The 23,432-nt window shown below is 49.0% G+C and overlaps 1 protein-coding gene and 1 long non-coding RNA gene across 6 annotated transcripts in view; one reads left to right on the forward strand and one right to left on the reverse strand.

Annotated features, from left to right (window-relative positions):
* Positions 1–19,810, forward strand: part of LOC147033873 (uncharacterized) — a 31,109-nt gene extending 11,299 nt beyond the window's left edge. For 2 of the 5 annotated variants that reach the window (XM_085872093.1, XM_085872089.1), the window contains one exon: positions 19,554–19,810. In XM_085872093.1, coding sequence (XP_085728219.1) covers positions 19,554–19,666 — 113 coding nt within the window. In that variant the 3' untranslated portion in view covers positions 19,667–19,810. Of the gene's footprint in view, positions 1–7,175; positions 7,302–7,449; positions 7,543–7,938; positions 8,021–8,760; positions 9,834–19,553 lie in introns of all 5 variants that reach the window. The other 3 variants (XM_085872084.1, XM_085872087.1, XM_085872083.1) reach the window with 3 other exon arrangements.
* A 144-nt stretch (positions 19,811–19,954) lies between these two features.
* Positions 19,955–23,432, reverse strand: part of LOC147033874 (uncharacterized) — a 40,664-nt gene continuing 37,186 nt past the window's right edge. The window contains exon 5 of the long non-coding RNA XR_015055764.1: positions 19,955–23,131. This is a non-coding gene — a long non-coding RNA (uncharacterized LOC147033874). The remainder of the gene's footprint in view (positions 23,132–23,432) is intronic.

Consider the following 23,432-nt stretch of genomic DNA (forward strand, 5'->3'; position numbering starts at 1 on the left):
GTTATCCGAGGAATCATAACAATCTCATCTTTGAAGGCTCCAATGTTGATTTTTGCAACGATCAGATTATCGTGTAGCTCTTCCACAATCATCCTCGTTCAATTGCATAGCCTTGGGGGTTCCAAGTTTCTCATTAAAATGATTGATCCTTTTTAGGTCATCTCTACCGAGATGACCTCATAAAGCCGGACCAAATGTCCGTCTGTACGTCTGTCCGTACGTCTGTCCATCAACAATTTTTCTTTCCGATATTAATGAAACTTAGTATGTGGGTAGAAGTCGATGAGTGTTGCACGATATAACTTTTGTCCGGGTTCAAGGTCAAGGTCACGAAGTCACGTAAGTTATAACAAGGACAAATGTGTCCAAGAGCAGCGTCCTAAAGGTTTTGTCGGCTAAAAAAAACAACAACAACTTCCGATATTTCGTCACGTGCCTTCATTAAGCCAAAAGTGAAACCCGTCATAATGTATTTACGTATTTACGATATATCGTGTATTTACGAAATAAATAATGTATTTACGAAATTACAATATGATAAATGTAATAATATTTTAATAGTAACGTGAACTTTTCTAAACTTTAAAGCAAATGTCCGAATATATTTAAAAGTGCATGATAGACGCTCTCAAAAGGCACCGTCTATGTGAGGATGTGTACATGTGCTCAGTTTTTAAGATCCGGATCTTGTATATACAAGAGCCGAATCTGAGAGATTAAGGTTTTGTCTTCACAAGAAGAAGAACAAGAAAAAGAAGAACAACGCCGAGCTCTCTATGAGCAGCGTTCGCTACGCGAGACCCTGCTAAAAATCGCCATTTTCAAAACCTATCTAGTCTGCCATTCTCCAAGATATTCGGCAACTGTTTATTGATTATGATAGTAAAAAATATTATCTTGTATCTAACCAGACAGATTTTTGAATTTCCGTCCCGTTTGGCCGCCACGTAACCTGGAAGATGGTCAAAAACACCTCCCGGTACAAAGAAAACTTTTTACTTCCGATCTTGATGAAATTTGGTATGTGGGTAGAGGTCGATGAGTGATACCCAACGACTTATTTTTCCCCGGATTCGAGGTCAGGGTCAAGGTCACGAAAGTTGTGAAAATCGCCATTTTCAAAACCTATCTAGTCTGTCATTTTCGCAGATATCTGGCAACGGTTCATCGATTATGATAGTAAAAAAACATTATAGAGATGACTGTCACCCCCACACGGGGGTAATTTTTTCAACTCCAATTTGTATGGTGGTAATCCAGGTGGTAATCCAAATCCAGACTGAATCGAGGAATTCTGTTGGAAAGTGAGTAGCATTAGTTCCCTCAGTCACAGCATTGAAAGAAAAGTACTCCTTCATGATTCCAGGGAAGCGTCTGATACATGTAGAATTGATGTTTCTCATCATATCGTTGAACGGAACCAATATACAATTCTTGGAGAATAATTCAGCAGGCTTGTCGAATGCGGGATACATAAAATCACAACAATCCTCCATTGTTCTTGCTGATAGAGCCATGTCCTCTGGCGTTTCAATTTCATCGTTTTCATTCTTTGAAATCCTGTCTTCTCCAAGTTTCAACAAAAATTGAGAATAGTTTCCTTCTCCCTCTCTCAATTGCATATTTCTCTTCAATTCAAACTTGGTGAAAGTTCTCCACAAGTGGAATTTCTTGATGCAGGAATTCTCAACATCGGCATCATTTCCCCTTTTCACTACAGGAAGGCGTTGTCGAAAATTGCCACAACAAATGGTAAGAATTCCGCCAAAAGGCTCATTCTTGTTGAATACATGTCGAAGAGTTCTGTGTACTGCTTCAAAGCTCTCCCTTCGAATCATCGGGCACTCATCCCAAACAATGAGTTTCACTCTTCGGATCAAATCTGCCATCTTGGAGTTCTTCTCAATGTTGCACAATGTATTCTCGGTCACTTTGAGGGGTATCTTGAATCGCGAATGTGCAATTCTTCCACCAGGCATTAACGTAGCTGCTATCCCAGAGGATGCCACAGCAATAGCAACATTGCCGTCATCTCTAACTTTGGAGAGAATTAAATTGGTGAGAAATGTCTTTCCCGTTCCTCCTGGTGCATCAATAAAAATAATTAAAGAAAGATTGCTTTCCAAGCAGTTGCACACATGGTCATACACTGCCCTTTGCTCAGCATTCAGCAGAGGCTCCTTCTCTTCAACAAATTGCTGTTGTTCAGGTCTATTGTATTGCAATTCATGCGGTAATTGTAGATTACCACCATCAAGGTTCATCCTTCTATTTCTTGGTGGTGGCAAATCAAAGTCTTCCAGTGTTTTGTTGTAATTCTCAAGCTTGTCTTGAATATACAACAGAGCTTGATCATGATGTCTCTCATCAATCATGATATATGGATCACTGATTGTTCTCCGTTCTCTTTGAAGGTAATCTTCAGATATTGAATTCTTGAAGCGATACCATAATTGTCGAGGATTGTTCATGTCAGTATTCATCAGCAAAACAACAAACAAATCTCTCATTGCATTGGGGAGTCTTGTCCTCTCAGCATCTTCCTTTGTTTGTTGCCAATGGTCGTCAGCTTGCAACAAATCTCTTTCTCTGCAGACGTCTTTGAAGGAAGGAAGAATATCTCCATCATGTGTCTTCAATGAATCGAAGGATACTGGCCCTTTGACGTGATGGAGAAGCAGTCTCGACTAGTAGGGGTCACTACATCTTGGAGAAACGGTATACACTCGTCCCAGAACGTTGGCTTCAAAAATACCAGGAAAATCTTCCACTCTCTTCCCAACCTTCCTTCTTTCCCATTTCTTATTGTTCCATGTGTAAAATTGGGGTACATCAGCGAAGTACAGTGTTCTTGCAAGTGGATCTCGAGAACACAGTTCCATGAATTCAGTTAAAGTCATTCTCGCCATATCATTATTATTCACCTGCTGACCAGCATTGACTCTGATAAAGACTCGTTCTTGTGGTAGATGTACCTGGAGTTAAATGACAGCGGGGTCTCTCTCATGAATTGGAAATCCAGGAATTGATCCCACTGCTTCTGATGGACCAATGTATCTGCCAGTCAAGTACTGTGTAATTTTGTCACCTCTGTCAACTCCAAAAACTGCTTGATCACTCCCCTTCAAGGTGTACTTGATCACATATTTGATCGACTTTACAGAGGAGCATATTTCAACGTTGATGTGACATTTTAACAACTTTAATAGTTGAGCATTACAGGGAACCACCCAATCATAAGTAATAGGTCGATTCTGGCATCCTTCTTTATGTCCCTGAAATCCTCCCAAATCTGGAGATCTTCTCCTGTACAGAGGATATGAATCATCTCCACACCTTGTCCTCTCGATAAATGACTTAGGGAATCTCTTACTGCAACTTCCATTCTTCCAACATGGAGTGGTGTTGTTGCAGTACGGTCCATGAATCATGTGCTTCAGTACCAATTCATGCAGCTCAGGATCTACTTGCGGGATCAGTCCTACGAACCACTCTGGACCACACTCCATGAGGCTTCAAAAAGCTGCTTCGAGCTGGTGTCGTGCGGCTGCAAAAAAGGCTGTAGAAACCGCTGCAAATGCAAGAAAGCTAATCTGCAATGCACTGGACTGTGTGCTTCGGAAGGAGAATGCCAGTAGACAGACACAGTAGACACAGACTGAGATATCGGCCTGGCTTAGAATGTGCAAATGCAAAGTCGCATTGCTTGTAAAAGTGTTGACTTCTTGAGCTCAGAAACTCATATTGTACTAGACTGATGTATGCGTGTACCATGTGTCCTGGTAGAATGGTAGTGGACATTAAACCGTAGCCGCTTCAAAGTGAAGTGTGCAATAATTTTACTACATTTTCTGGGTTTGTCATTATCACGATTATCAGTTCCCTTTTTAAAATAGAGTAAAGTATGTAATCTATAATGCAATTTTTGTTGATTCCAAACCCATTGAATGTGATGAATATCATTTGACTCTTGTTCTCCAGGCAATAATGGGTACTTTTCAGCGAAAAGTTTCAGGAGAGCAGCAATTTACAAATCAAATAATGGCTTTTTTACCAAAAAACTGGCTCATAATATTTGAATACGCCTTTTCATGATCAATTTACTGAATTTTACACTTTCCTTAAATCTACCACCAATACAATAGGAAAATAAGAGCATATCGCCAATTTCGCTAAAGTAGAATGGCGGCCATTTTAGAAAATGGTCGCCGAAGCTGACAATCTCGGTGGCTCCATATCTAGAATTGTTCGGAATATATTATTCTACATGTGTACCAATTTTGGTGCTTTTATGCAAATTTGAACAATTGATCTGAAATATCAGACTACGCTGCAGGACTACTTTGTCAAGCCACAGCAGACAGTGCAAATGAGGCAGGCCTCTTTTCTGATATTCCACAGTTGAGATGAAAGCTATACAGTTCCCAAAGAGGCCATCTGGTCCGGTGAGGTATTTGATGAATAGCTTTCTTTTCAGATCAAATACTCTTGCAATCAAGTCTGGTCTATCACATGGCTGCTGATTCAGAAAGAGGTGCTGTCAGATTTTGGGCCAGTTCGGATTGCAAGTCATCGTAATGAAGAACGAAGCATTGCCATACTTCCGAATGTTCATCATGCCGTCCTGACATTGTTCCATCGTGTATCTCGGTCCACCGACAAATGTTGAGGAAAGGATAATGCGCTTTCCGACATTCTCCAAATCATCATTATCATTTAATGCATCCGTCAGGCCTCTGTAAGTTGTTGATCTCAACGATGTTTGATTCATGCTAATATAATTGAGCCTATCAATCTCAATCTTAGCTGCCATGTTGACCACATATTGTTGAAAGAGTCGTCCTCCTCTCAAAAGGTGGTTTAATTCATTATCATGATTCATGATCCTATACGCATAATATCGCATCGCTGTCAATTTCTTGCTGTTACTCATTTGGAGTTGGTGATGCCATCCATCATCTCCAAGCGGAAAGAAAAGGACGTATTGAAAACTATCATACGACCGATGAGACTCTGAAATGATTTGCAGGCCTCCCCCTCTTTCTTTCAAGACAATGTGCTGTGATCTTGCCTCAGGTTCATTATTGTTTGGTATTATGACGGCAACTTCATTGGCAATGTGTGTTAAATCGCCTTTCATGTTCAAAAGCTGGCCGACAATCTGGATCAATGACGATTGATGCCTCTGGTAAATCTCTAATTCTTTCCTTTGCCATTTCCAGTGAAGCAATGTAAGGGTTGTTTTGTCTTATCAAGCATTTCAACAATTTCCCTTTGAATATCAGCATTTTGCAGTATACCCATTCGCAATTCAATGCTATCTTGGGGGTCTATAAAATAGATAGCCTGCAAGAATTGACCTTGCTGGTCTGGGTCAGGCATCAACAAACCAAGATAATGATGAATCTGGCCTTGAATGATCACTGAAGGATTCCATCCATTCCTTGGTGGTACCACTTCCTTGGCACCGAATGACGTCAGTTGAAAGAGACAGTTGTATTGTCTCATATTCTTTCTGAACTCGTTTGCTTGTGGTGTGTCACTCGTATACAAATTCATGAGTTCATCAGGGAGTGGCTGCAGAGGAGCAATGTTTACCTTACCCTTCATGCAGCAAAAGTTGCCCGTTTCTCCAGAGAAATGGTATGCTCGACACTGAGGGCAAACCTTGGTCATTTCACCAACATCAGCAGAACAATTTCTCCTTGCGAGTCGTGCATTTAATCTTGTTGTATCCCTGGCCCGCTGTTCAGCCAGTCTTTCAGTTCTTTCATCTTCCGTCTCTTCATTCCTTCTGTTTTGCGTTCTTTCTCGGAGATCCTCGAGACGTTCAGTTCTTTCATCTTCCGTCTCTTCATTCCTTCTGTTTTGCGTTCTTTCTCGGAGATCCTGCAGACGTTCAGTTCTTTCTTGTTGCGTCTCTTCATCCCTTCTGTTTTGTGTTCTTTCTTGGAGATCCTGCAGACGTTCAGTTCTTTCATCATCCGTATCTTCATTAATTCTGTTTTGCGTTCTTTCTCGGAGATCCTCGAGACGTTCAGTTCTTTCATCTTCCGTCTCTTGTTCCCTTCTGCTCCTTACTGCTTCTCAACGTCTCTTTCCGTCATTCCTTGACCATCCTGCAACTCGTTTGCTCCCTCTTCTTGGCATTATCTAATATTTTGTCCTTTTTTGTGTGCATTGGGGCACAGCGTGCGTAATTTTATTCACTCGTACAAAAGAAGGGGATTTGCACGTCAATGTGACAAAAAACGGAGAAAAGAAAGTCGAATAAATTATTGTGCGTAATCTTCTAAACACTTCTATTTATTAGTGAACACGGAAGTATGAGATCAAAATAGCGATGTTTATTTTATGCTTAAAAATAAATCGTTCTTTGTCTATACTAAATGTCTGAGATTTTTAAATAAATATTTTCAAGAAAATAAAAAAGATAGCTCCAGCAAACTATACCGCTGAGGTTGTTTGCATTGATCAAATTCTCCCAAAGAGTACTTGACTGATTCAGGAATTGATTTCTTAGTAATTTTTTTCATTGCCCGATTTGAATGAAACTTGATATTGCGCGTCAATGTGAAAAAAGAAACGGAGAAAAGAAAGTCAAAGAAATTATTGTGCGTAATCTTCTAAACACAATTTTATTTATGAATGAACACAAAAGTATAAGGTCAAAATAGCGGTTTATTTTATGCGAAAAAAAATCGTTCTTTGTCTATACTAAATGTTTGAGATTTTTAAATAAATAATTTCAAGAAAATAAAAATATACTAAATGTTTGAGTTTTTCAATAAATCATTTCAAGGAAATAAAAAAGATAGCTCCAGCGAACTATACTGCTGGGGTTGCTTGCATTGAAGAATTGTAAAAGGATCCTTCACCTGACTTTCTGAAGGACATCATGATTGCTTTAACAGCTCATCTTCAGTTTGTTGTCAATGAGCTAAATACACCAATATCAAATAAGTGTGTTTTCATACAAGGATAAAAATACACCAATATCAAATAAGTGTGTTTTCAGACAAGGATAAAAATACACCAATTTCAGGAATTGAGAGGTGCATGAACGAAGGTTGCTATGATACCCTTTTAACGAGGACGTAATGCTTATAATTGGTCCAGTCTTGATCACTGCCTCAACTTATTTTGTTTCCCACCCACTTCATCCTTTTTTACAGACAAATTCCCCTTCATCTCACGTGAAATATCTGAAAAATGAGGTAAACAGTCTCCAGGTGGTCGTGGATATGCGAACCAATCAAATGCGCAATGCTGAGAAGATGGTGCAGGACCTGCAGAAAGAGGTAAATGATGTGATCATCATCCTTTTGTCCTTTATAGAGGAGAATCATGTAATTTGGGAGGACGTGTGATTGAGATTTAATGTGTGTATCATTGAGGTTTCACTCAATATATTTTTATAATTTGTAATAAACTGTGTGCTGTTTGCAGCTGGAAAACAAACATATGATGGAAGTTAAAATGCAGGTGTTGTAGCAGAATTATGAGGATGCACGGGCTCGCTTGGACAGGAGTGAGACGAAGGTACAAAGAACTTTCATTTCAATGTCTTTCACGAATATTTCTGAACAACAATCATATTTCAATCATCGCATTGATATTTATGTTCATGATAAAGCGTCATACTTGAGCTGAAGAATGCTAATACAACCAATATTGTTAAAAGTTGCATTTTATGTTTTGTCACACATTCAAAATTACTTTTCCAGGAAACTAAAATGTTATGAAAGTTTTATTTTGCCATGGGACTGGTTCATAATGTACATCTTATAAAAAGAGGAAACGGGAATCTCTCACATCTATCAGCAACTGGAAACAAATGGGACACCCTGCTTAACATCGTTCCAAAGGATGACACACTCTTTGGTGCAAAGTTTCAGGATGAAAGTTTATTGGTCGTGTTTGTTATTTTGTTTGCAGCCATTCTCAGACAGGGCATGCACAAGTCATGCACCTGTTCCAAGGCTCACCACCATTGCAGGACAACTCACCATTCATCAGTGTAAGTATTCATGACACATATATATATATATATATATATATATATATATATATATATATATATATATATATATATATACACATACATATACATATACATATACATATATATATATATATATATATATAACGCTTGGCATACGACTTAACTTATCATCTCCCTGCTCCACATAAAAGTGCAGGGGTGTTGGTGGGGAAGGGGCAAGTGAGGAGTTGGGAAGATTGACTCTAAGTCACTCCAAATGATACCTGTGCCCTTATTCTTTCCTTTTCCCAATCTCTTGAAAGCACTCCATCACCTTTCGGTGGGAACATGAAAATGGAAATAAAGATACGATGTTGTGAAACAAATTAACATTTCATTGGAAGATGAGCAAATACAACCCGTCGCTTCACTGACGGGTTTATTATGAGGGGTGTGAGAGAGGGAAAGAGGTGTGGGGGAGAGTGAACCAGTTTAACATCTATCCGAGAGATGGCACACACATTGATGAATCACCCTGCCTGTGAAATGTTGGGATGACAGTTTATAGCTGAGTCGGAATTCAAACCCAGGCGAAACAGCTTGGAGAGTGTGTGTGTACCTCTCGAACCATCCTGCCGTGGTGTGGGGATTCATTGCTTTGTCACCACTGAAAACATTTTTCAATTCTCTCAAACTCACTTCACTTGTCCTGTTGCTTTCTTCACTCGCATCCTCTGATTTGTTTTGCCTTCCTCACTCTGGGGATGTTCCTACAGAGAACCGAGCCACGGTATCGCCATGGAAGCTTGGAGAGAACGAAGCTTGCAAAGCGCTCTCCAAGTAGCTCAAGCACTCAAGCAAGCACTCCAACAAAATTGTTGAAAAGGTACAACTGGATTGGCAAGTGACAGCAAGCTGATCGATGATGGAACACACCCACAAAACCCCAAGCATCACTTCTGTTGTAACATTTTGAGAGTTCACTCCAAATTTAGATCGTTATTTAGTCCACGTGATCCAATCCTCAAACCCAAAATCATATCATTTCATGAAAATCACATTTTGATTATCCACTCAATTAGTCCGTGAGAGTATATCATGGAATATATCATCATTTTATGCATAACATCGATCCAAGATCCTAACTTTAAAACTATGGCATTTACAAAAGTGATGCAGACAGCGATTTGAAGGTGTGATGATAAGACATTTGATTTTCTGAGTGAGGAAAGTGAAAAACAATTGAGCGCTTTGTCGTTGAGAAACCGTTGCAGCCTGTTCAAAGTCAAAGCATCGTTGAGCAGGTCAAATAAAATGGCGAATCAAGACCCCAGCGAGGGACAGTGGACTGACCAAGGATGAATCCTTGATAAAGGACAATTGAATAAGGCCATTGGTGATCTTCAAAAGGGTTGTTGAAATGAATCCAAACATCCATTTTTCTTTCCTGAACTCAGTTGGGTAGTTCCCTGAGAACTGTTTATATCTGGGTCAAGATTCAAATGCAGGTGAGATGGCCAAGAGGTGAGTGTATGTACGACTCACCCATCCTGCCAGCCCCATCAGAGGCTTCATTTCTGACAAAGTAAACCATTTGTTTTGATATTTTATAAACACCTTCTGGTAAAGCAAACATTGGTTCCAGAAATTGATGTTGAAATTACTAATTTATTGATGGTGAACTTGCAGTGGTGACATCTTGAATTGTTACTCGATAACTTCAAGGATATTTGATGAACCCTCTTTGTACATTGCAGGTTCCTCTGTGCCAAACACTGTCACAAAGATGCTCCCAAATCAAGAACAAGTTTCAGAGGAGGGGACATCATGTAAAAGCTGTTCCAAACTGGTGAGGGAAAACAACTCTTCCTTAAGGCATTGTTCATTCATGGTGGTTGAAGGAGGGTAGAGGTGGAGAAAGTTAATTTAATGTAATGTCTGTTTAATCAACTCTGTTCTTCGTAATTGGAGATGACCTGTGGAAGATGGAGATGTCTGTTTTGCGTTGTGTCGTGTTGTGGAAACTGGCAATGTGGAGTTCTTCAACACCAGCAAGCACACGTGATAAAACCTCCTCTGTATCAGTTGCGTTTGCCTCCCATCGCGCTGCGTTCCCCTTCCATAGCACTGCGTTCTCCTCCTTGCGCTGGTTCCCCTCCCCTCCCCTCGTGCTGCGTTTCCCTCCCCTCGTGCTGGGTTCCCCTCCCCTCGCGCTGCCTTACCCTCCCCTGTGCACTGCGTTCCCCTCTCCTCACGCTGCCTTCTCCTCACCTCGCGCCTTCTTTCCCTCCCCTCGCGCCTTCTTCCCCTCCCCTCCCATCTTCCTCCCCTCCCCTCCCATCTTCTTCCCCTCCCCTCCCATCTTCTTCCCCTCCCCTCAAGATGCCTTCCCCTCCCTTCTCGCTGCCTTCCCCTCCCCTCGAGCTGCATCCCCCTCCCCTCACGCTGCCTTCCCCTCCCCTCGTGCCGCCTTCCCTTTCCCTCCCCTCGCGCTGCGTTTCCCTCACCTCGTGCTGGGTTCCCCTCCCATTGCGCTGCGTTCCCCGCCCCTCTCGCTGCCTTCCCATCCCCTCGCGCTGTGTTCCCCTCCCCTCACGCTGCGTTCCCTTCCCTTCAGGCGACATCTGCCTCCCCTCTTGCTGCCTTCCCCTCCCATATGCACTGCATTCCCCTCTCCTCGCGCCTTCTTTCCCTCCCCTCGCGCCTTCTTCCCCTCCCCTCCCACCTTCTTCCCTTCCCCTCCCAACTTCTTCCCCTCCCCTCTCGCTGCCTTCCCCTCCCCTCTCGCTGCCTTCCCCTCCCCTCGAGCTGCATCCTCCTCCCCTCGCGCTGCCTTCACCTCCCATCATGCTGCATTCCCTCCCCTCATGCTGCCTCCCCCTCGCGTTGCCTTCCCCTCCACTCATGCTGCCTTCCCTTTCCCTCGAGCTGCATCCCCTCACCTCGCACTGCCTTCCGGTCCCTTCACACTGCCTTCCCCTCCCCCTCCCATCGCGCTGCCTTTCCCTCCCCTCGCGCTGCCTTCCCCTTGCCTCTCGCTGCCTTCTCCTCCCTTGCGCCGCGTTCCCCTCCCTCACGCTCCGTTCCCCTCCCCTCACGCTGCCTTCCCCTCCTGCCTTCTTCCCCTCCCCTCGTGCTGCATCCCTCCCCTCACGCTGCATCCCTCCCCTCGTGCTGCCTTCCCCTCGCATGCGCGCTGCGTTCCCCTCACCTCGCGCCTTCTTTTCCTCCCTTCGCGCCTTCTTCCCATCCCACCTTCTTCCCCCTCCCCTCGCGCTGCATGCCTCCCCTCCCGCGGCCTTCCCTTCCCCTCACGCTACGTTCCCCTCCCATCGCGCTGCCTTCCCCTCCCCTCGCGATTTCTTCCCCTCCCATCGCGCTGCTTCCCCTCCCCTCGCGCTGCTTCCCCTCCCCTCATGCTGCATTCCCCTCCCCTCGCACTGCGTTCCCCTCCCCTCGCGTTGCCTTCCCCTCCCCTTGCGTTGCCTTCCCCTCCCTTCATGCTGCGTTCCCCTCCCCTCGCGCTCCCCTCTCCTCCTGGTGCATTCCCCTACCCTCGCGCTGCCTTCCCTCCCCTTGTGCTGTGTTCCCCTCACATCGCGCTGCCTTCCCCTCCCCTCACCCTGCTTCCCCCTCTCCTCAAGCTGCCTTCCCCTCCCCTCTTGTGGCCTTCCCCTCCCCTCGCATTGCTTTCCCCTCCCCTTGGCTTTCTTCCCCTCCCCTCGAGCCTTCTTCCCCCTCCCCTCCCGCCTTATTCCCCTCCCCTCGCACTGCATTCCCCTCTCCTCACACTGCCTTCCAATTCCCTCGCGCCTTCTTCCCCTCCCCTCGCGCTGCGTTCCCCTCTCCTCGTGCTGCGTTCCCCTCTCCTTGTGTTGCAGTCCCCTCCCCTCGTGCTGCGTTCCCCTCCCCTCACGCTGCCTTCTCTTCCCCTCGCGCTCCCTTCCCCTCCCCACGCGATTTCTTCCCCTCCCCTCGAGCCTTCTTCCTCTCCCCTCACACTGCCTTCCAATTCCCTCGTGCTTTCTTCCCCTCCACTCGCGCTGCCTTCCCATCCCCTCGCGCCTTCTTCGCCTCCCCTCCCGCCTTCTTCCCCTCCCCACACGCTGCATTCCCCTCTCCTCGCGCTGTGTTCCCCTCTCCTCGTGCTGCGTTCCCCTCTCCTCGCGCTGCGTTCCCCTCCCCTCACACTGCCTTCCAATTTCCTTGTACTTTCTTCCCCTCTACTCGCGCTGCCTTCCCATCCCCTCGCGCTGCCTTCCCCTCCCCGCGCGCCTTCTTCCCCTCCCCTCGCGCCTTCTTCCCCTCCCCTCGCGCCTTCTTCCCCTCCCCTCGCGCCTTCTTCCCCTCCCCTCGCTCCTTCTCCCCCTCCTCGCGCTGCGTTCACCTCCCCTCACGCTGCCTTCCAATTCCCTCGCACCTTCTTCCCCTCCCCTCGCGCCTTCTTCCCCTCCCCTCGCACCTTCTTCCCCTCCCCTCACGCCTTCTTCCCCACCCCTCGCGCTGCGTTCCCCTCTCCTCGCGCTGCGTTCCCTCTCCTCGCGCTGCGTTCCCCTCTTCTCGTGTTGTGGTCCCCTCCCCTCATGCTGCGTTCCCCTCGCCTCATGCTGCCCTGCCTTCCCCTCATGCTGCCTTCTCTTCCCCTCGTGCTTCCTGCCCCTCCCCTCGCGATTTCTTCCCCTCGCCTCACACTGCCTTCCAATTCCCTTGTGCTTTCTTCCCCTCCACTCGCGCTGCCTTCCCTCCCCGCGCGCCTTCTTCCCTCCCCTCACTCCGTCTTCCCCTCCCCTCGCGCTTTCTTTCCATCCCCTCACGCTGCGTTCACCTCCCTTCACGCTGCCTTCCAATTCCCTCCCGCCTTCTTCTCCTCCCCTCGCGCCTTCTTCCCATCCCCCCGCGCTGCGTTCACCTCCCCCCACGCGGCCTTCCAATTCCCTCGCGCCTTCTTCTCCTCCCCTCGCGCCTTATTCGCCTCCCCTCGTGCCCTCTTCCTCTCCCCTCGCGCCTTCTTCCGCTCCCCTCGCGCCTTCTTCCCCTCCCCTCACGCTGCCTTCCCACCCCTTGCGCCTTCTTCCCCTCCCCTCGCGCCTTCTTACCCTCCGCTCACGCTGCATTCCCCTCACCTCGTGCTGCATTCCCCTCCCCTCTCGCTGCGTTCCCTTCCCCTCACGCTGCCTTTCCATCCCCTCGTGCTGCGTTCCCCTCCCCTCATGCTGCATTCCCCTCCCCTCGCGTTACCTCCCCTCCCCTCATGCTGCGTTCCCCTCCCCTCGCGCTCCCCTCTCCTCGCGCTCCACTCTCCTCCTAGTGCATTCCCCTTCCCTCGCGCTGCCTTCCCCTCCCCTCTCACTTCCTTCCCCTCCCCTCGTGCTGTGTTCCCCTCACATCGCGCTGCCTTCCCCTCCACTCGCACTGCGCTCCCTTCCCCTCTCGCAGCCTTCCCCTCCCCTCGTCCTGCGTCCCCCCATCGTGCTGCGTTCCCCTCCCATCGCGCTGCCTTCCCCTCCCATCGCGCTGCCTTCCCCTCCCCTCACGCTGCTTCCCCCTCTCCTCAAGTTGCCTTCCCCTTCCCTCTTGCGGCCTTCCCCTCCCCTCGCATTGCTTTCCCCTCCCCTCGCGCCTTCTTCACCATCCCCTCGCGCTGCGTTCACCTCCCCTCACGCTGCCTTCCAATTCCCTCGCGCCTTCTTCTCCTCCCCTCGCACCTTCTTCCCCTCCCCTCGCGCCTTCTTCCCATCCCCTCGCGCTGCGTTCATCTCCCCTCACGCTGCCTTCCAATTCCCTCGCCCCTTCTTCCCCTCCCCTCGCGCCTTCTTCCCCTCCCCTCGCTCCTTCCTCCCCCCCTCTCGCCCCGTTCACCTCCCCTCACCTTCCCCTCCAATTCCCTCGTGCCTTCTTCCTCTCCCCTCGTGCTTCGTTCCCCTCCCCTCACACTGCCTTCCCCTCCCAGCGCGCTGTCTTCCCTTCCCCTCGCGTTGCCTTCCCCTCCCAACACGCTGCGTTCCCCTTCCCCTCACCTCCTGGTGCGTGCCACTCCCATTGCGCTGCCTTCCCCTCCCCTCGCGCCTTCTTCCCCTCCCCTCGCGCCTTCTTCCCCTCCCACCTTCTTCCCCTCCCCGCGCAGCATTCCCTCACCTTGTGATGCGTTCCCCTCCCCTCTCGCTGCGTTCTCTTACCCTCACGCTGCCTTTCCATCCCCTCGCGCTGCGTACCCCTCCCCTCATGCTGCATTCCTCTGCCCTCGCACTGCGTTCCCCTCCCCTCGCGTTGCCTTCCCCTCCCTTCATGCTGCGTTCCCCTCCCCTCGCGCTCCCCTCTCCTCCTGGTGCATTCCCCTCACATCGCGCTGCCTTCCCATCCCCTCGCGCTGCCTTCCCCTCTCCTCGCGCTGCGTTCCCCTCTCCTCGTGCTGCGTTCCCCTCTCCTCGCGCTGCGTTCCCCTCCCCTCGCGCTGTGCTCCCTTCCCCTCTCGTGGCCTTCCCCTCCCCTCGCGCTGCCTTCCCCTCCCCTCGTGCTGTTTTCCCCTCCCCTCGTGCTATGTTCCCCTCTCCTCGTGCTGCGTTCCCCTTCCCTCGCGCTGCCTTCCCCTCCCCTCACGCTGCTTCCCCCTCTCCTCAAGCTGCTTTCCCCTCCCCTCTTGCGGCCTTCCCCTCCCCTCGCATTGCTTTCCCCTCCCCTCTGCTTTCTTCCCCTCCATTCGAGCCTTCTTCCCCCCTCTGCTTTCTTCCCCTCCATTCGAGCCTTCTTCCCCCTCCCCTCCCGCCTTATTCCCCTCCCCTCGCACTGCGTTCCCCTCTCCTCACACTGCCTTCCAATTCCCTCGCACCTTCTTCCCCTCCTCGCGCTGCGTTCACCTCCCCTCACGTTGCCTTCCAATTCCCTCGTGCCTTCTTCCTCTCCCCTCGCGCTTCGTTCCCCTTCCTTCACGCTGCGTTCCCCTCCCCTCGCCTCCTGGTGCATTCCCCTCCCATTGTGCTGCCTTCCTTTCCCCTCGCATTGCCTTCCCCTCCCTTCACGCTGTGTTCCCCTCCTGGTGCATTCCCCTCCCATTGCACTGCCTTCCCCTCCCCTCATGCTGCCTCCCCCCCTTGCGCCTTCTTCCCCTCCCCTCACGCAGCATTCCCCTCACCTCGGCTGCGTTCCCATCTCCTCTCGCTGCGTTCCCTTCCCCTCATGCTGCCTTTCCATCCCCTCGTGCTACGTTCCCCTCCCCTCATGCTGCATTCCCCTCCCCTCGCGTTGCCTTCCCCTCCCTTCATGCTGCGTTCCCCTCCGCTCGCGCTCCCCTCTCCTCCTGGTGCATCCCTCTTCCCACGCGCTGCCATCTCCTCCCCTCACGCTGCGTCCCCCACTCCTCAAGCTGCTTTCCCTCCGCTCGCGCTTTGTTCCTCCCTCCCCTCCCACCTTCTTCCCCTCCCCCACCACCTTCTTCCCCTCCCCTCACGTTCCCTTCCCCTCCCTGCGCGCCCTCTTCCCCCCTCCCGCCTTCTTCCCTCCCCTCGCGCTGCGTTCCCTCTCCCTCGTGTTGGGTTCCCCTCTCCTCACACTCTTTCCAATTCCCTCGCGCCTTCTTCCCCTCCCCTCCCACCTTCTTCCCCTCCCCCACCACCTTCTTCCCCTCCCCTCACGTTCCCTTCCCCTCCCCGCGCGCCTTCTTCCCCCCCTCCCGCCCTCTTCCCCCCCTCCCGCCTTCTTCCCCCACCTCCCGCCTTCTTCCTCCTCCCCTCGCACCTTATTCCCCTCCCCTTGCAACTTCCGCTCCCCTCCCCTCGCACTGCGTTCCGCTCTCCTCGCGCTGCGTTCCCCTCTCCTCGTGCTGCGTTCCCCTCTCCTCGTGATGCGTTCCCCTCTCCTCGTGCTGCGTTCCCCTCTCCTCGTGCTGCGTTCCCCTCTCCTCGTGCTGCGTTCCCCTCTCCTCGTGCTGCCTTCCAATTCCCTCGTGCTTTCTTCCCCTCCACTCGCGCTGCCTTCCCATCCCCTCGCGCTGCCTTCCCATCCCCTCGCGCTGCCTTCCCCTCTCCTCGTGCTGCGTTCCCCTCTCCTCGCGCTGCGTTCCCCTCCGCTCGCGCTGCGTTCCCCTCCCCTCACACTGCCTTCCAATTTCCTTGTACTTTCTTCCCCTCGACTCGCGCTGCCTTCCCATCCCCGCGCGCCTTCTTCACTCCCCTCGCGCCTTCTTCCCCTCCCCTCCCGCCTTCACCTCCCCTCCTCGCACTGCGTTCACCTCCACTCACGCTGCCTTCCCTTCCCCTCACACCTTCTTCCCCTCCCCCCCGCCTTTTCCCCCTCCCCTCGCACTGCGTTCCTCTCTCCTCGCGCTGCGTTCCCCTCCGCTCACACTGCCTTCCAATTCCCTCGTGTGTTCTTCCCTCCCCTCGCACCTTCTTCCCCTCCCTTCTCGCTCCCTTCCCCTCCTCGCGCTGCATGACCCTCCCCTCGCACTGCCTTCGCTTCCCTCGCGCCTTCTTCCCCTCCCCTCATTCTGTGTTCCCCTTCGCTCGCGCTGCATTCCCCTCCCCTCTCGCTGCCTTCCCTTCCTCTCGTGCTGCATTCCCCTCACAACGTGCTGCCTTCCCCTCCATTCGCACTGCGCTCCCTTCCCCTCTGGTGGCCTTCTTTTCATCCCCTCGCGCCTTCTTCCCCTCCCCTCGCGCTGCGTTCTCCTCTTCTCGTGTTGCGGTCCCCTCCCCTCGCGCTCCCTTCCCCTCGCCTCACACTGCCTTCCAATTCCCTTGTGCTTTCTTCCCCTCCACTCGCGCTGCCTTCCCCTCCCCTCACTCCTTCCCATCCCCTCGCGCTGCGTTCACCTCCCCTCACGCTGCCTTCCATTTCCCTCGCGCCTTCTTCGCCTCCCCTCGCGCCTTCTTCCCCTCCCCTCGCTGCGTTCACCTCCCCTCACGCTGCCTTCCAATTCCCTCGCGCCTTCTTCTCCTCCCCTCGCGCCTTCTTCCCCTCCCCTCGCTCCTTCCCCTCCTCGCGCTGCGTTCACCTCCCCTCACGTTGCCTTCCAATTCCCTCGTGCCTTCTTCCTCTCCCCTCGCGCTGCGTTCACCTCCCCTCACGTTGCCTTCCAATTCCCTCGTGCCTTCTTCCTCTCCCCTCGCGCTGCGTTCACCTCCCCTCACGCTGCCTTCCAATTCCCTCGTGCCTTCTTCCTCTCCCCTCACGCTGCCTTCCCCTCACGTTGCCTTCCCCTCCCTGCGCACCTTCTTCCCCTCCCCGCGCTGCATTCCCCTCCCCTCTCGCTGCGTTCCCTTACCCTCACGCTGCGTTCCCTTAACCTCACGCTGCCTTTCCATCCCCTCGCGCTGCGTACCCCTCCCCTCATGCTGCATTCCCCTCCCCTCGTACTGCGTTCCCCTCCCCTCGCGTTGGCTTCCCCTCCCTTCATGCTGCGTTCCCCGCCCCTCGCGCTCCCCTCTCCTCCTGGTGCATTCCCCTACCCTCCCCTCTCGCTTCCTTCCCCTCCCCTTGTGCTGTGTTCCCCTCACATCGCGCTGCCTTCCCCTCCACTCGCACTGCGCTCCCTTCCCCTCCCCTCGTGCTGTGTTCTCCTCCCATCGCGCTGCCTTCCCCTCCCCTCACGCTGCTTCCCCCTCTCCTCAATCTGCCTTCCCACACACAGACACAGAGAGAGAGAGAGAGAGATATATATCGAGGGAGAGAGAGAGATATATATATCGAGGGAGAGAGAGAGATATCGAGATAGAGATAGAGAGATATCGAGATAGAGATAGAGAGATATAGAGAGATATAGAGAGATATAGAGAGATATAGAGAGATATAGAGAGAGAGATCGAGAGAGAGAGATCGAGAGAGAGAGATCGAGAGAGAGATATCGAGAGAGAGATATCGAGAGAGAGATATCGAGAGAGAGATATCGAGAGAGAGATATCGAGAGAGAGATATCGAGAGAGAGATATCGAGAGAGAGATATCGAGAGAGAGATATCGAGAGAGAGATATCGAGAGAGAGATATCGAGAGAGAGATATCGAGAGAGAGATATCGAGAGAGAGATATCGAGAGAGAGATATCGAGAGAGAGATATCGAGAGAGATATATCGAGAGAGAGAGAGAGAGAGAGAGAGAGAGAGAGAGAGAGAGAGAGAGAGAGAGAGAGAGAGAGAGAGAGAGATAGAGAGATAGAGAGATAGAGAGATAGAGAGATAGAGAGATAGAGAGATAGAGAGATAGAGAGATAGAGAGATAGAGAGATAGAGAGATAGAGAGAGAGAGAGAGAGAGAGAGAGAGAGAGAGAGAGAGATCGAGAGATATATCGAGAGAGATCGAGAGATATATCGAGAGAGATCGAGAGATATATCGAGAGAGATCGAGAGATATATCGAGAGATCGAGAGATATATCGAGAGATATATCGAGAGATATATCGAGAGAGAGAGAGAGAGAGAGAGAGAGAGAGAGAGAGAGAGAGAGAGAGAGAGAGAGAGAGAGAGAGAGAGAGAGAGAGAGAGAGAGAGAGAGAGAGAGAGAGGGAGATATATCGAGAGAGATATATATCTAGAGAGATATATGTCGATAGAGATATATATCGAGAGAGATATATATCGAGAGAGATCGAGAGATAGATATCGAGAGAGAGAGAGAGAGAGAGAGAGAGAGAGAGAGAGAGAGAGAGAGAGAGAGATAGAGATAGAGATAGAGATAGAGATAGAGATAGAGATAGAGATAGAGATAGAGAGAGAGAGAGAGAGAGAGAGAGAGATACATGCGGGTAGTTGGAGTGTCAATGGAAGATGTGGAGGATAGAGCGAAATGGAGACGGATATTCCGCTGTGGCGACCCCTTACGGGGGAAAGCCGAAAGAAGAAGAAGATTCCACTGATTTTGTATCTTGCATCTGGATCTGTTCCTCCAAAATGTAATAGTCTTCTTCTTTCACCGACCCAACTCATCCCCCAAAGTCCATCCACAACTTTTTGAGATATCATGCTATCTATCATTTTTGATCGATCACTCAACAGTGAAAAATCACTTTGAAAATTCAAAAATTCCCAGATCCGGATCTTCACCGAACATCTCATCACTTTGTCCAAATTCGTCCACAACCTTTTGAGATATCCTGCTCGCAAGCAAACAAACAGCCAAACAGACAGATCGGGGTGAACACATCACCTCCACCGACCTATGATGGCAGAGGTAACAATTATATTTGGAAGCCTTCCTGATGGTTTATCAGCGAATCAAATGCTTGATAAGGGAGGAAAGAATGGAAAGTGTGGGTAGTACATTGCAACAACTTGCTCCTGATATCCTTCACTGATTCAAAGGCCAACTTCGGGTCCAAGTATCATTGCGGTTCAAACGCCATCTTGTTATCAAGGTATACTGGTGAGTCAGCATGAACTCATTTCCATAATTGGCGATTAAAGCCAAATGGATCAATCGGGAAAGTGTGTTGATTGTGAAGTTTTGTCAAACTAGATTTGAATGGGTGTCGTATGAAATGAGGTTGCGAAATGAAAATGTTTCAAGTTATTATTTTTCATTTCCATTCTTTGATTGAAACAGTAATGGACTTGCACTCATTCGACATTGTTAATCCTGCAGGAAACCGTCTTCTTCGAGAGATTGTTCTCAGTCCCTTTCAAGAGACAAAATGGAAGAAAGACTTGTTCAGGATATTCTCCAGCATACACCTTTCCACCAAAGGTCCTGAATGAAGACAAAGCTTGAGTTCATGTTTTACTTTTCCCTGAAAGCTCGTTACAATAATTTCCTTTCTGCTTGGTTGATGGACTTTCAATATTCTGCATTTGTTTTCAATAAAACTTTTGATGTCAGGTCAACCCCTGTAAAAAATAAAATCGATAATAATAAATGTCAATGTCTGTGTGTGTCCATCTGTCCGTCTCCATCAATCCAAAATCATGAAACTGAGCAGCCACAAACTTTGCATGCATACTGAAGGCGCTCCAAGGTGGTGAATGAATGAAAACTGGGTGTTTGGGTTCATTTAAACACTCCTTGTGAAGATAATTTAGGGGGTGCTGATCAGGAAAAACCAAAATGAGTCTTACCAAGATGGTGGCATGCCATCTTGTTCAGCCCTCTGTCAGCTTGCCAGAGCTTGGTCTGAATCTACCATTTTTGGGGGCCTCAACTCATCGGGTAGCTAACAGAGATTTCTATTACATCTCGAGTACAAAAGGTTTGAGAGGTAAACTCATCAGATGGTGGGATGGGGACCTCCAAATGACCATTCTTAATTTTTCCAGTTGGTGCATTTTTTAAACAGCAATTGGCAACTTTTCAAGATCAAGCTTATGATCAGTCTGTGTTTGTGACTTCACTCGTCGCTGGAACGTGATGTTTCCTTGCTGCTTGTACTCGATGGTTTTGTTCTGTGAGGTTGAGAGCTTAACGCACGTGTGCATGCTTGCCATAGTATTCAAGTTGAAGCGTTTGATTGGCTCGAATAACCCATCCTTCTTCATCAGTCTATTCTCAATGAAGTCCGACTTTGCTTGCTTACCAGCAGCCTCTGCACGCAGAGCATCCTTCTCAACTTCTCCTGATGCTGGGGAACCGGATGAAATGTTGTACAGATTTTCAGTATCGTGAACGCTGAAGGAGTTGTTGAAGTATTTGATTGCTTCAATTGCCCTTGCACCTGCTTTTCTCTACGTCGTATTTCTGCTGCCCGAACATCACGATGTCTGATGCCAATGTCCTCCTCATCAAACATGTCTGCCAGACAGTAGGTAGCCTGGAGGAATTTTGCTCATTCCTTTGCTGATTTGGTCCATCGTTGGTAGGCGCTGTTACTGGTTTGAAGACCACTCAAACCCGCTCTAGTTGAGCCACTGCCACCTTTTGATTTGGCATGTTTCATGAAGGTCTCTTCGATGGTTTTGTCGATGGCACACCGACAACCAAGGACAAAGGACCTCGCAACGCTGATGGCCCCTCTTCTTAACAGCTCTACTGCATCAGGGTGTGAATGTTCATTGTTACCGTATTGAAAAGTATGTTTCGTATCAGGCATAGTTTTGTCCCCCGAAGCTGAAGAATAGGTCAGGCATGATACCAAGACATTGTGCGTACACTGTGAAATTGTTAGTCTTAGCCTGTAGAAGGGACAGCATCAGCCACACGTGATCGATATATGTCATCCAGAGTACCGCGGTCTTCCCGTGCTAACCTGAGCGAATGTTTTCACAAAACTGCATGTACTCCTCAATGTATGAACGAATGTTCTAATCACTCGGCGCAGCATCTTCAGTTACCTTATTGGGGGACTTGGCAAGGCTCTCGGTTGGGTCCCTGGAAGATTGCGACAACTTCCAAAAAGGCACCTCTTCTCCCTGCTTTTCCAACAATCGGCCCAGTATCAGTCTCTCTCGGGCTTCCATCAGAACCTTGTGACAATTGAGTGACTGGGAGTAGTTCTTTAAAGATGTAACTCCACTCAGGGATCCAGATGATATTAGACCAGCTTCCAGAAGAATGTCGGCAAAATCAGTCCCATCCATCTTTTTCCCCAACATTTTAAGTACCCACAGGCGAGATGGAATGTTCCGATCATGATGATGTGATCTTCATAGCATCTTGTATTGCTCTATACAAGAGGTGTGACATCTCTCTATTCACCTTGAACTGGTGTGACATCCTTCAGCATGACCCCATGGGATTGATAGACACTCCCAGCCCCACACAGTTCGTTGACAAAACGGTCAAAGTCTGAATGACACACAAAGGGGCAGGATGGATTTCATACGATATTGAGAGGCAGTAAGCTCGAAGTACTGTCCACTGCGACTGCTAGTGCTGTCTCAAGTTCTAGGAGAAATGAGTAGTTCTCACAATGTCCGAGACGGTTTAGATTACTATCAGCTCGGCACTGCGGAACATGCGTCTTTGGGCCATTCCAAGAACATGTTTCGGCAACTTTCATTTGCCATCGGTAGCAGCACGGCATACGTCCTGACCGACAGAGTTGACTAAGCGGCCTGTCCTACACGGTGTTTTTTCTCCAGAAAGAACATTGGTGAGAAACTTCTCCAACAACTGAGGGAGAACAGGAGGAGTAGAATTCAGATCATTTACAGTTAGTGGCCATGGCATTTCGCCAACATCCTTAAATCTGCTTATGATTTCATTCCTCAGGACATCGGCAACCTCTGATATTTTCGTTCTGTCCAAGTTGGTAACTTGACTTTATCGCTTCCCTAATGTCCATTTTCAGGTTGAACACCAAGTAAGAACTGAATCGACAATCTGCCCCAATATGACAAAATCCCTGAAGTCCCTGGTAATCCTTCTGTTTTTCTTGGTTTGACTTCAGCTTTTCACCCCAATAGCTTGGATTTGGAAAGGGTGTTTCATTGAGGTGTGAAATGTAAATTTCACGCAACTCACTCAGTTGAACAACTCTCCGGGCAAGTACATTTTCGTTGATCACTGAACACACATTTGCAAAAGCATCTCGGTGTGCTTTCTCCAGGGCTGCTTGTTGCAGGACATTTTCGTTGTTCAGACAAGGGGGATCGCAAGACAATTGACATTGTTTCTGCGGCATGGCAGATGATATTTGGCCTCGCAGGCAAAGAGATCGAAGCCAGAAATTCTCCCGAGAAGGTCACAGTCTTCCTTTTTCTCAGCCAATTTAATGACAGTTTCACCTCCCCCACGCTCGAAGACCTTCGTGTCTTCAGTTGTCCACAATCCTTTCACTTTTACTTTCTTCCTTCCTTGTTTATTAAAGAACAAACAGTACGGATTGAAAACAGTTTTGTCTTTGTCAATGGATGACCTCCTGGGCTCCCTCGAATGGCTGGTTGGTTGATAGTTGCTCATCTGCAGGAACCTCTTTGAGACGCTGAAGATTCGCTGTAAATCGTGTGTAGCATGCATGATAATACCCATGGTTATCTTCACATACCTCTGGTATCTGTGCGCAAATGTCATTCATCCGATATGGAGATCCGAAAGGCTGCAACAGTCTCTGCTAGTCACCGATAGGATCTTTTTGAAGCGTTCTGTTGGATCCTTAGTATCCTTGATGAACGTGAACTCATCCGATTTCGGATCTTTTGCATGGATGATGCAGACTCCCGTCTCCTCGCCTGAACCATCATCCACCTTCCTCCTTTTTCTACGTTCCATGGTACATTTATAGCCAATACCTGAAAAGAAAAACAAACATATTTTGTTAAAACAAAGGGGAAGAATCATCAATACAAATATTTTGATACCAAATTTGTCAAAATTGGATTGTTTGAAGTGACGAAATTAGACTTTGATTGGGTTTGTGCAATTTTGCATGCATTTTGGTGGAAAAACAGCCATGTTAAAAAATGGGTCCAAAACCGTTGTGTACCATGGCTTAAGAAAAAAGAGCATCCACATTTTCAAACTTATAATCAACTTGGGTACCTATTGGCTTCCATTTGAACCCATTTTTGCTGAGAAATTCCCTTTGGAATG

The sequence above is a fragment of the Eptatretus burgeri genome, chromosome 1 (genome assembly GCF_056783735.1).
Source record: "Eptatretus burgeri isolate ZD-2024b chromosome 1, Ebu_testis_v1, whole genome shotgun sequence".
Classification (NCBI taxonomy): Eukaryota; Metazoa; Chordata; class Myxini; order Myxiniformes; family Myxinidae; genus Eptatretus; species Eptatretus burgeri.